This window comes from Triticum aestivum, chromosome 7B (assembly GCF_018294505.1).
Source record: "Triticum aestivum cultivar Chinese Spring chromosome 7B, IWGSC CS RefSeq v2.1, whole genome shotgun sequence".
In the NCBI taxonomy this organism is placed as follows: domain Eukaryota; kingdom Viridiplantae; phylum Streptophyta; class Magnoliopsida; order Poales; family Poaceae; genus Triticum; species Triticum aestivum.
Genome location: NC_057813.1, coordinates 631,192,919 through 631,206,557, shown reverse-complemented (window position 1 = coordinate 631,206,557; position 13,639 = coordinate 631,192,919). Strand labels below are relative to the sequence as shown.

Below are 13,639 nucleotides of genomic sequence, written 5' to 3'. Positions count from 1 at the left end.
TGAGACAAAGGGAGTATTAAATTGGTGAAGATTTTATGAAGAGAAACTCAACATAAAAAGTTATTACTCCAGTTAAATTTCGGGGAAATCTGACGAAATAAGTTGTTACATGTACACCTCAAACCAAGTGCTTAAAAAGAAGTAACGAATGCTTGCTATATAATTGGAAGTATACACAACTACATATAGTTCTTAATCCATACTATATTGTCTTCTACAGGTGGATGAGCATGATGCTCCAGGCCCGTACCAAACGACAAAAAAAAATCATGTTTGAGTAAAACAACTACTGGCTAATCTGTATTCATAGGTATAGTCCTTGTTCTGGAATGTAGAAAAGAGCCACTGTTTATTAACTTTATTTCCTAAAAAAATAATATACTATTAAATATATTCTCTTTGAGCATGCATGAGAAACAACACCCTGATCAATGATTCAGAAACATATTTCTTTGGGCATCTCAGTTCATAATAACACAAACCTGAAAAATAATAAATTCTGTAACATTCAGTGCGATACTATGCCAGAATGGTTAAAGAACGTGCATACGGGAAAAGTAGAATATATATAGCTCTCTCTAAACCTGGCAGAACAATAATTTCGAAGGCTTGAAGGTAAAACTGAGCTTGAATTAATATATAAATTATTAAAAATCAAGAAGATGAGAGGGGAAGAGAGAAAATAATAGAACGGTGCTATGTGAATGACAAAACTGCATTTGATATATGGCCGACACACTGTGGCCAACATCAGATGTAGTTGGCCAGCACTTCTACCCCCCTCAATTTGAGTGTCCCAGCAAACGTCGTCTGCACGGCAGTTTTGAAATAATATATTATGATTTCGAAAGGTAAAAAATGCACATGTTGCAAAAGTACCCTCTTTTATTGGAACTTCAGAATATGATTTCAAAAGAAAAGGGTGCTTCTCGTTATACAGAAGTACAACTATTCTCTTTGTCTCTCAAAAGTTGTGTCAACTATTTTGGTTACCTCTGAGTATTTGAAGTTTGTGCTGACTATACATTTAATCTACTGAGATGGCAAAATAATTTATTTCATGGAAGCTAACTGCATTGTAATATAAGTCAAGAAAACATGCAAATACATTGGCTATCTTCGCCTGCCTGTATGCTGGCCACGATTTGTCAGTCCGTTGCTTCATGATTTTAGTTGCCAACAACTCTTGCGTGCGTACACTAATTGTGTGCCTTTTGATCAGCTAGCTTGGTATAAAAGTAACCAAGCCGGCCTAAATATGGTTCGCTGCATAATGTGCAACAGTGCCTCAAAAAGGGAAAGAAAATTATGTGCGCCGTCGCACCGCAAAGAGACCTTGTTGGAAACTGAGTTGTTTAAGAAAAGTGTGGAGAAGAAGCCAGAAAAGAATTTATGTCCATGATTAAAGGAGATACTTAGTCCAGGAAATGTACTACTGTTGTTCTTTGACGCTTTGTTCATGCCTCGGGCTGGGACACGTGTGGACTTTGTGCCCGCTCAGAAACCATTGCACGTTTTGTGGATATGTCATGAATGGATAACATAATTTTAAGAGCTCCAATTTCTAGGAATACCAGATTGTACTCTTTTAGGTAATGCCTGAAACTGAAATTCTTACTGTTTCCTAAGCATCCCAGCTGTGGACTATGTTAGTTTAAGAGTAGAGTAGAGTCCAATGTTGTTTACTTAATACAAGCATCCCAGTTGGCAAAGACAATCCTAAGCAGAATAGAAGTAGTCTCTAGATGAAGAAGAAAACAGCACATGTAATACAACATATAAGGCATCCCCAATGTAATGATTAAATAGGTGCAATACTGATGAAGTAGGAAAACAGGGTGATACCGTCATATTCTCAGTCTTTGATTTCAATACAAATAGGCCTGGGCAATGGCATATAAGGTTTGAAGACATGAAGGACTACTGATGCTGGTTCGCCACCGATTCGTGTTCCAAAACTTGACAACAAATTAGACAAAACAAAACATATGAATTATGCCGACAAGGCAGCCATGTAAATTCGTGATATATGACAGATTCTTAGCTTGTTGTCATACTTTGTTGAGCAATCGAGTACATTTTGTCCCTACAAATCCTAGCTTTCCAGGAGCACAGATTTGCAGAACTTTTACTCAAAGTACCTTGCGTTATTATTCAGAATATGACCCTTGAGAAATCATATACATGGATGCTAGAGCTGGCATGATGACCAGGCAAGAAAGTAACATAAGTAGAAAAAAGTAAATGTTGCGTGCATGTTTCCAACTAAGTGCACTTCCGAGATTCTAGGGCAGATAAATAACATTGAAATCGATACCACTACAGTGAGATTTCATCAGATGCTACTCCCCAAATATACCGACCATGTAGATATCCGCCAAACTGAAATTGTGAGCAATCAGAAGTAGCACCAATTTTTCAGAAAAATAAACTGAAACAGGGGTAGAACTGAGGGGGGGCAAATCAGTAACATTCATTATACAGCAGTGCAAACAAAGGAAAATCGGTTGAATTCATCGATCATACAGTGGTGTACCAACTACAGTAACATCAAAAACAACTACTGTGAGGAACACATGCACCACAAGTTGACAACCAAAGCAGCAGGGCTGTTTTTGAAGGGGGGTCGAGGCATTACATACTTCTGGTGACAATCCATTGATGAGATCGCTATTGATGCCTTCCTTATAAGATTAGTCTTGTTCAGTGGTTGTGGTCGTGATAACATGAAAATACCAAACTAAAAAAAACAGAAAATTACCTCCGGTCTATTGGGGCAATTGACCGAACAGTTGGCATGCAAACGGCTATAGCAGTAGTGTTTCTCAAAGAAATAAAAACCTACTATGTAATGCAATGTAGCAAAAATGGTCGGAAGGCGTCAGTCACTACCAAATGTTTTTTTTCATCATGGTCGTTACTAAATGCTTGTGCAAGGTTCCTGCACAAGGTTTATGCTAGTAATGCTTGCAAGTCTTTTGTGTTATTCTATCCACCACAAGTCTAGAACAGTGACAATCACACAGAAATAGGTGCTGAACCATCCTTCTGTACAATACATATTTCATTAGATTCAGATCAGATAAGTAACAATGACAGACAACCAAATAACACTTCTAATTTAATTATGCAAACTAACCTGAAACTATTATTTAGATGAGCTAACCTAAAAATATTAAGCAGACCTGAAACTAACCTGACAGGAAACAGATATGGGGTGGAGCTGATGGCATGGAGGTTGGGCCTGAACCTTCCTTGGAGGGAGAAGATGACCTGACGAGCTCTCCTCACTCCGCCGCAGCCACGAGCGCGGCGTGGTGTGGCCGATGTAGGAGAGGAGACGGGATGGAGGTGGGGGAGCTGATGCTTCTTCGATCCGGCGCTCGACGGGAGAGGACAAAGGAGGACGGGGCTCCGCCTGCCGCGCCCATCCTCGACTTCGCCGCCCTCTCCCTCCGCGGGAACGCCGTGATCCGGGGCTTCGCCCGACAAGGGCCTCCCGTGCGGCGCTCTGGCCGCCTTCAACCAGGAAAACGGCGGCGGCGGCCAACCCTATTTCGCGAAAGAGAGAGAGACGTGGGTCGGGAGAGGGACAAATCCTCGCCGGCGTCGACCGGCGGCCGGCGCAGCACCGGATAGAGCGTCGCCGGGTCGGTCGCCTCCTGGCGGCTGAGATCGGGGGGCGAGCGAGAGCCCGTGCTTTTTTGTGCTGGTGGACTGCGGGTTGAATATTGAAAACTACAGGAGGAGTTTTGGAAAACAATCTGAACGAAACGTTTTTCTCGCTTACTAAAGGACTGCGGGTTAATTTCTCAGAAACGGAAGGACTTTTCTGCAAAAAGCCTAACAACGGACGACCAGAAGCAGTCGCTGGTTTATTAGTTTTATATATATATATATATATATATATATATATGTATATATATATATATATTAGTAAAAATGTAAAAATAAGGGAAAGATATCTTTCGACCGACATTTGGTACGAACATGATACTTTGAAAAGAAAAAAACATCCGACCAACGCCAGCACGCCTTAAAAATAAGCTTTTTTTTCTATTGAAAACAGAGATCACGGATATGAAAGATCGGACGGCTCAGAAGAAACAGAGTCAAATACTCCTGCTGCCAAACTCTGAAACCCTTCTCTAGTCGAAAGAGAGAGAGAGAGAAAAAAAAGATTGCCCAAACCCTAACCTCAGCTCCTCATGGACGACGGCGACGGCGGCCTCAGCTTCGATTTCGAGGGCGGCCTCGACACGGGCCCAGCGGCGGGCGGGCTAGCGCTGTCCTCGGCCGACGCCGGCGCGACCGGCGGCGGTGGCGGCGGAGATGGGGGTGGGCACGGGCGAGGCCGCGGGCGCGGCAGCTACAGGCAGACGGTGTGCCGGCACTGGCTGCGTGGGCTGTGCATGAAGGGCGAAGCGTGCGGGTTCCTCCACCAGTTCGACAAGGCCCGCATGCCCGTGTGCCGCTTCTTCCGCGACTACGGCGAGTGCCGCGAGCCGGATTGCGCCTACAAGCACTCCTACGACGACGTCAAGGAGTGCAACATGTGAGATCCCCAATTCGCACCGCTCCCCCAAAGCTATTTGTTTTCAAATTTGGTCGGGAAGTAGTTAATTTTTGTCACTCTGATGGGTTCGTTCTAGCTCTTGGAGATGTATGGCTGACCAATTTTGGTCGAATTTGGCGATTACGATTTGTTAACTTGGCAAGCTACCTACTAGGGTGTTCATTTCATTGGTTGATTGGGGAACTTAGGCTTTGAGATTGCTGTGACCAAAATGCATGGATCAGTCTTCAATTGTTATCCTGTAGTTCAATTCACTATGAGGAAATTTAGTGCATAGAATGCAGTTTTGATTGCTGCTGATTGAATCTACTGACAACATATATATCGAAACACATTGTACAAGAAGTTGGTTGCGACAGAGAATGACCATAGTATGACTTGTAGACCATGGTCGATGCAAGATGCTAATTCAAGTGTACCGTGACACTAATGAGCAGTTTTGATTGCTGCTGATTGAATCTACTGACAACATATATATCGAAACACATTGTACAAGAAGTTGGTTGCGACAGAGAATGACCATAGTATGACTTGTAGACCATGGTCGATGCAAGATGCTAATTCAAGTGTACCGTGACACTAATGAGCTGTTTTTGTTTAGTCATATATTATTGTTAAAATGCAAAAAATGATTTGTTATAGGCATTCACCGAATCTGACGTTGTGTATCTCCATGGTGGTTCGCAGGTATAAGATGGGATTTTGCCCTAATGGTCCAAATTGCCGGTACAAGCATGCTAAGTTACCTGGACCACCACCTCCTGTTGAGGAAGTTCTCGCAAAAATTATGCAGATGCGGTCTTCCAATTTCAACAAGTTTAATCAGCACAGGAACAATAATTATAATCAGCAGGGGGACAGGCCTCGACCTCCACCTGGTTCAGGCTTACCTAACCAAAATTCGACAGACAATGCTTCAACAATGCAACCAGCTGCCGGGCAACAAGTTCAAACAATGAACCAACAGCCCCAACAGAAGCAGCAGCAGGTGCAGCAGCAGCAGCAGCAGAAGCCAAATACAAACGACCAGGTTCAAGGTGTTCCAAATGGCTCCTCTAATCAACCCACCAGACTTGCAACACCCCTTCCACAAGGGTCATCTAGGTGTGTGTGGAGTTTCTAGTCAATCTTGTAAAGCTTTTAGCATACTCTGTGAAAACAATATACATAGTTTCAGCTCCCATAGCATATATATCATAAAATAGAAACAGTATGTTATATGTTCTGACATTTGATAACAAAGTGTACATAGTAAGGAGCGTACCTCTGCAGTTCCTGGAGGGAGCAGTGCGGTAATTGACATATGGAATGTACACTTATAACTCAATTATGTATCCCTTTGAGTTATTCGAATACTTTCTATGAACGCCTTATAGTTTCTCGCTGACTACATTGTTTATGTAGTTGTTCTAAAAGAATACTGTATGTATGCATTTCTGTTTTTATCATCTCTAGGTGATGTGCTCTAATACTTAAGCAGCCAAGATTTCACACGATTATGTGATTTTATAGTTGCAAAACCATACAGAACAATTGACATAAGTAAATCCAAATGTGCATCAATTGTTGTATTTGGGGTTATTGTGCTTCATGAATACAGTACTACAGGTTGACCTACTATTTGATGTTGTGCTTCATAGTCATTTTTCAATTGTTGATTGATACATATCTTATTCTTATGGATAAATTATTCCAGTACTTGTTATCTGATCTATTGTTATGGTTAAGGGATAATCTTGCACCCATAGTTCATAACATCATCACCCAGAACACAGTGTTTCCTCTGTTAGAAGTTCTCTTTGTTGTTTTGTAGTATGAGGTGTCTTCTGATACTATAACAGTTCTCTAATTAGTCTCGGGTTCGTAAACTTGAAAAATCAGGTACTTCATTGTTAAGAGTTGCAATCGGGAGAACCTGGAAATATCAGTTCAGCAGGGAATCTGGGCTACTCAAAGGAGTAATGAGGCTAAACTAAATGAAGCTTTTGAATCCATGGACAATGTTATTTTAATATTCTCAATCAATAGAACACGTAATTTCCAGGTAAGACTCAGGTTTCCTCTTTGCTATTTTTCCTGACTATGATTTTTTTTTCAAACTCATTGTTGAGAGTTGAGAATACTATTTTGAGGCCATTCAGTAAGAGATGCATATTTAGCTCTAATACCGTTATGTTTTTCAAGGGTTGTGCAAAGATGACTTCTAGGATTGGTGGCTACATTGGTGGCGGAAACTGGAAATCTGCTAACGGAACAGCACATTATGGTCGGAACTTCTCTTTACAGTGGCTTAAGGTACATGTTTTCTTATACATTCTGTGTTGGTGTTGGCTATCACCTTTTTTTGCCGCTTGGTCCTCTCCAGGACCTTTCTAGAGCTGGCAAGCGCAATATATAGTTAAATAGTTTGCACCATTTCAAGTGGAAATATTTTGCCTTAATTTGGGTCCAGCCTGTCTTCCTACCATCTTGGTATGTGTATATTTACAACAGTTTTTGCACTGCAGCTTTGCGAATTGTCATTTCAGAAAACTCATCATCTTCGCAACCCATACAATGACAATCTCCCTGTCAAGGTACTATTTCAGAGCATCACCCTGTGCCAAATGTGTTTTTGCCTGGGCTGTTTGATATCTCCTACATTCCTACCTAGCTATTCACCTGACTTTTGCAGATCAGTCGAGATTGCCAGGAATTAGAACCTTTCATTGGTGAGCAATTGGCTTCTCTGCTTTATCTGGAGCCAGATAGCGAACTTACGGTATGCAACATATTTCTTGCCTATTACCATGTTGTTCGATATTGCCATTGGCTTGTTTCTTATTGGTGGGCATGTCAGCTTGAGCCGTCACAAGTATGAATGTACCATTGTGGGGATACTAACGGATTTGCTTTGAGCTAGTATTCCTGCTCACTAAACGTGATTTAAACTGCAGAAGAAGTACCATCACACCACCATGTTTCTTACTGCAGAAGAATTTACATGCATAGCTTAACCATTTTCATTCAGCACTTGGAGACAGACTGGTGTTCTTTTAGTACCAGTTAAATCATGATGGGTAACCAATAGCCACATGTTAGAATCTGTACAAGTACACATATAAGATTTAAGGTGTCAGGATGTGGAGTATATTTACCAACATTTATAATATTTCGTTACAAAGTCAGTAAGTACTAGGGATACATATCATTGATGAAAGGTCATAATAGATTTGCAGTTTTAAAATTGACTGAAAATTAATAGCGGCATATTGTAATATTGTACACACTTAATAAAATTGGAGTTATCAGTATGGTTGCACACATGATGACCTCTTGTAGAAGCAACAGGGTGCAACACCATTATTTTGTGGTGATCGGTACTGTTTTTGCTTGAAGATAGTTTGTGGTACTGGTACATGTGAATAATTGTGTATGATAGAATGGTAACTGGCTGGCTCCTTTGCTGAAAGGTCTAACCCGCTTGTATTTGCTTGTTTCAATAATTTTTGGCAATCACATATTGCATATTCCTTTCCTTTTCACTGTTTGAGGTGATGCCATGTGTACCGTCTGATGCTTGAACATGGGGTTTTTCAGGCTATGCTAGTTGCAGCAGAGGCCAAGAGAGAAGAGGAAAAGGCGAAGGGAGTCAGTGCCGACGAAGCAGCTGACAATCAAGATATTGTGCTGTTTGAGGACAATGAAGAAGAGGAGGAAGAGGAAAGTGAGGAGGAAGACGAAAACAATGGCCAAGAATCCCAGGGAAGGGGGCGTGGAAGGGGAATGATGTGGCCGCCTCAGATGCAGATGCCACGTGGACCAATGATGGGACCGCGCGGCTTCCCTCCCAACATGATGGGTGATTTTGGCGGCGGCTTCGGCTTCGGCATGCCCGATCCATTTGGCATGCCGCGTGGCTTCCCATCGTTTGGCGGCCCAAGGTTCCCCGGCGACTTCCCCAGAGGCCCCATGCCTGGCATGGTCTTCCCTGGAAGGCCTCCGCAGCCTGGCGGCATGTTCCCCATGGGCCTCGAGATGATGATGGGCCCCGGCCGAGGGCCGCTCATGGGAATGGGTGGACCTGGGCGGCCGAACCGCCCCATCGGCATGGCCCCCTTCATGCCGCCGCCGCCTCCCCGCCCCGCGAAACGGGACCAGAGGAGGCCGGGCGGCGACAACAACCGGGGTGACAGGTACGAGACAGGGTCTGACCAGGGGAGCAGGGGCCATGACAACAACGCCGGGAACTCCGGAGCGGACGGGAACAGGTCCCAGTCCGGGGACAGGTTCGGCAGGAGTGCCTTCCGGGACGACGACAGCGAGAGCGACGAGGAGGCGGCGCCCAGGCGGTCAAGGAAGCGATAGGGCAGCGAACGAGTGCTTCTCGAGAACCAACCTTTGATCCGTGGAGATTGATCATCTTCTCCTCTCGGCTGGGAACTGAAAAGCGAGCTCGAACAGGAGCAATAGATGTTGTCTGTTGTTACATTTTTGTTTTATACTCAGATTAGAACCGGATGGTGTCGTCGACTCTGCTTGCTGGGTGGTCTGCCCCAGCCGTGTTGTGGTCATTAAGAGTTTATACTCGTGCGGCAAGACTTGAGAGATCATTTTGTGACATGTTGAGATTGATCGCTTGATCCTGTGGTTGATAATATATCCAGTTAGGACTCATATGACAAATGTAGTGTTGGTTAAGAACATACTTGCCGTGCTGTGTTATATAGAGTAGTTTGTGACTTCGATTATATAATTATATGTTTAGGTTGGGCTATATGGTCTGTGTCTGTCATGCTGCGTGTGCGAGAGGGGCCTGATGAGTGAAGTTCAGTTTGTTCTTAATGCTATGCTAGTTTTCTCATTCTGTGCACATTACCATCTTCTTTCGTGTCTGAGCTTGATGGTTTCTTTAGGGGGGGTGAATGGAGATACAAAATATGCCATTGCCAGCGGCGCACATATGGCATGGCATGGCAGGTTGATGACTGACGGGGGCTGGCTGGCCATGGACGCATGTGAATGCACCGATGGAGTTGGCATTAGCAATGGACCTGCACTTGCTGTTGTGCAATGTACTTTGACTGGTCCAAGTCGAGCACGCGCACGCACACCTGAATCTGAACCTGAGCAGAAGCAGAAGGGAATCTATCTTTAGCACAACCGGGCCATTGCTAGACAGCTCCCGCTGGATTGCGCGCGCACGCACGCATGGGGGCCAAATTTCGTGTTTTGACCCTTTTTGGATAGTATTTCAGGATCCGACCCCTGTTTGAATTTTTTTTGAGATTTGACCCTTTTGCTACCGCCAGGGCCTCTGGCGGTAGGGTTAAATAGCCTACCGCCACGGCCCATGGCGGTAGGTGTGCGACGGAGAGGGACGGCGGCCGTTTGACTGCGCTGAACGTGGTTAAGCACCTACCGCCAGGAGCCCTGGCGGTAGGCTGTGCGATCCTACCGCCAGAGCCCATGGCGGTAGGGTCCTGTTTCAGTGCAATGTTTCTGTAACAAAGAATTGAAGGGCCCTGGCGGTAGGCTGTGTGACCCTACCGCCAGAGCCCATGGCGGTAGGGTCCTGTTTTTTCAGTGTAATGTTTCTGTAACGAAGAATTGAAGTGCCATGGCGGTAGGTTGTCTGACCCTACCGCCAGGGTCCTTGGCGGTAGGGTCCTGTGTTTTATGAATTTAAGTTCAATTGCTTGCTTCTTTTCAAATTCAATAGGACAGTAATATTATAGCAAGTTTCACAAATATGACAACAATATCACAGATCTCAAACAATTAAACTTGGGCATCACATACACATTAACAAATTTGAAGTGCATAGAACATTTCAAACGAACTTCAACTAGTTAGTAAACGGAGTTCCACTTAGTTTCACAAATAGCAGACACATAGATCCACAAATAGCAAACACATAGTTCCACGTAGCTTCATAACCACTAGAAAAGTTCAACCAAACTAAAAGAGCCAACTATCAAAGAGCATAATCAGTTGCTCCTTCCCCTTTTGGAGGTACGGTCCTCGTTACTCTTTGAACGAGTGTCTTCGGTCTTCTTCTTGGGCCATCGAGGAACCGGTCTCTGGAAAGGTTCCGGACTCAACAAATCCTTCGTCTTCGGATTCCTCTTCTTCGGCAGCTGAGATGCTTGAGACGTTTGAGTTGCTGAAGGTCCATAATCTTCATCGTACTCCTCCTCCCCGTTGCTCTCATCCTCCTCCTCCCCTTCTTCATATGTGGCCTCCTCCTCCTCCTCTTCCTCCTCATCCTCATCCTCCTCCTCCCCAACCAACCTAGACGACGAGGGAGCATGGCTCGATGAGCCGATGATACCCCGTGTGGCTACAGGCTGATAAGCTTCAACTGACCCAGCTCCAGCACACCCAAGCAGCCCTACCAGCTTGCGACAACGTTGCACGAACTTCTGCACACACAATGAAGCAAGGTCATAATAAGTATCAGATCGACTGATTGCAAGTGAAAAAGATGCATCTGTTCCGAGGAGGCTGAAAATGTACCTTCATCGTCCCCCTGACTCTGGTCTCCGATTCTGTGCTCCCGGGAAGATCACCTAGTGCATCTGAGGCATCGAAGATGCATCTGTTCAGCTCACCGGACTGCAACGGCATAAGTCAGTCACGATGACGAATAAAATATTTTAAAATCAACCGTCGGTTCGAACTTACCACTCTGTTGATGAGGGGTGCAAACTCCCTAAATCCACTGTGCATGTCTCTGATGCCGGCCTGGTATGCCTGTTCATCGGGGTCAGCCCACTCCAGCTCCGCGATGTCTTCCGCCGTCCATCGAGGCCTGAGACGAAGACGGTGCTTCTGGCCATCATCGTACCACCTCATGTGTCGGCCCAGGTAATCATCCCAGTTAGTCACTCTCCTCTCCACGTCTTTACGGTACCTCCGTCGGTTCCACTCCGTCACATGAGTCTTATGCTCCTCTCCCCAGTTTGTGATCGACTAATTCTTCTGCCGGCTCATCCTGCAAGGCATAAGCAACAAGTATCATCATAAGCGCAATGAGATCATCATAAGCAACAAGAAACATGATAATCTCACGGAGAACAAAGAGCTCACAGGTGCAGCGCGTGGCCGCCAGTATCGGTGGGCTGGCCCGGTGGGGTATGCTGATAAATCCCAAACTGTGTGGCCACGCGTTGTGGCATATGCCACTCGACGGCGTACACACAGATCATGGGCACGATGCACCGCCAGAGACCACGGTCCGCATTGCACATCACGTTCAAATCAAAGGTCCACTCTCGTTCTTGTCGATACGGGCACCAGATTACCTATTACATATACCTTGGTAAGTTCGCACTCTCGGTCAATAGTGGAATCAAAGAGAAAGGTGTTGGGCGAGTTCATATACCTGCGTATGCGTCAAAGCGTCCAACTCGTTGGTGTAGGTCTTGTACGAAGTCTTGTTTAGGCCCGTGTAGAGTTTGACAACGTCCCACTCGTAAGCTACGGTGGGGTTTCGAGTCTCGTCGCCTTCTTCGCCATAGTCTTCCCATGGGCGTCTTCGCAACTTCTCCGGACGCCCCACCGGCAGCCGCTCCCACATCCAAATGGAGAAGGCCCAGACAAAGCCACCCATATTGGACTTGTCTCCCGTCCTCTGCGTTGCGTCGTCAAGCTGCAAAACATCAAATGAGGATCAGATATAAGAAAATGTCATGGACACACTTTCGTAGGTAGGTACGCAATTAGACACTCTCTTACCGAACGGTATAGGTAGGCGAGAGATGCCGTCCCCCAACTGTACCCTGCATCCCAGTCGGCTAGAAAGAACAGATACGACCAGTTGGCAGAGTTTCCGGAGCTGTCTGGAAACACGACCTCCGTGAGAAGATACCACAGGTAGGCCCGCGCGTACCACTCCACAGTCGCCTTGTCTGCGCCTTAGGGGCATGTCTTCCAGTGCTCCGAGAGCCAGATCAACGGCACACCGGATGTACGGTTACTCTTGGCACCGGGGCAGTCGCCGATGAGGGTGGTGACCCTCTCCTGCCAGTTGGTCCTCTCCACTCGACCGGTGAGTGCATGACCCTTGATCGGCATGGCAGTAATCATCTCCCAGTCCTCGAGGGTCACCGTCATCTCCCCGCATGGCAGATGAAAAGAATGGGTCTCCGGTCGCCACCGGTCAATCAACGCTGTCAGAGCTGCGTGGACAAGCGTCGGCGGCTGACGCTTGAACTGCAACACGAAACCCAACAGCCGGGCTCTCTTGAAGAACGGCGCGTAGCGCTCGTCGTAGTCCATATGCCCATGAACCCCGTGACCCCTCATGCGCAGTGGTTGGAGCGTCTGTCAAAAATTAAACGCCAAAAGTTAGGAAATTATTTTCGTCAATCCGAAAACTTGGATCAAAATTTCATTCATATAACTTACCTCTCCGTTCTCTATGAAACGGGCACGATGACCCTTGTCGAATGCCCAGTCCAGCATGCAGTACCGTGGGCCGATGTTGTTCGCAAGAGGTGGCTGCCTTAATAAAATTTCATAAACAAAAGCACCATAAGCATGAAGCATACATAAGCAAAAGATGAACTCAAATCATATCGACATGCATCATATCAAAATAAAATTTTAAGCATATTTCTCCAACAACATCTACTACACATGATGGATCAAATCATATCAACATGCATCATATCAAAAAAAATCCTCCAACATACATCATAGCTTCATATTTTTAAATATTTTTTTTCCAAACAACATCTTCATATCATCATATCAATATGAATCATCAAACTAGGTTCAGCTTCACACTAGATCATATCATCATATCAACATGCATCATCAAACTAGGGTTCATCCTCATATCAACATTACATCATAATTTTTTTAACAAAATAAATTATGAACTAGGGTTCATCTTCACACTAATATATGAACTATTGATTAGAGTTCATATCCAATACCACTAGTTACTAAAGAACTAAGAACTACAATTACAATCAATCTTAGGTGAAAAAAATCCAATCTAAGTTAAAAAACATGAGGGATTTCAAGCAAATAATGCGTCGAATCGGAAGCAAGTTTGCAAAAACTAATTGGAGG

At 44.9% G+C, this 13,639-nt stretch overlaps 1 protein-coding gene across 1 annotated transcript; it reads left to right on the top strand.

Annotated features, from left to right (window-relative positions):
- The first annotated feature begins 4,149 nt into the window (after positions 1–4,149).
- On the top strand, positions 4,150–9,232 carry LOC123157286 (zinc finger CCCH domain-containing protein 45). The gene is made up of 7 exons (XM_044575547.1): positions 4,150–4,555; positions 5,264–5,680; positions 6,458–6,620; positions 6,761–6,871; positions 7,084–7,152; positions 7,251–7,337; positions 8,156–9,232. Exons 1-7 carry the CDS (start codon positions 4,209–4,211, stop codon positions 8,921–8,923), a joined length of 1,962 nt encoding a protein of 653 aa, XP_044431482.1. The 5' UTR covers positions 4,150–4,208; the 3' UTR covers positions 8,924–9,232.
- The last annotated feature ends 4,407 nt before the right edge of the window (positions 9,233–13,639 follow it).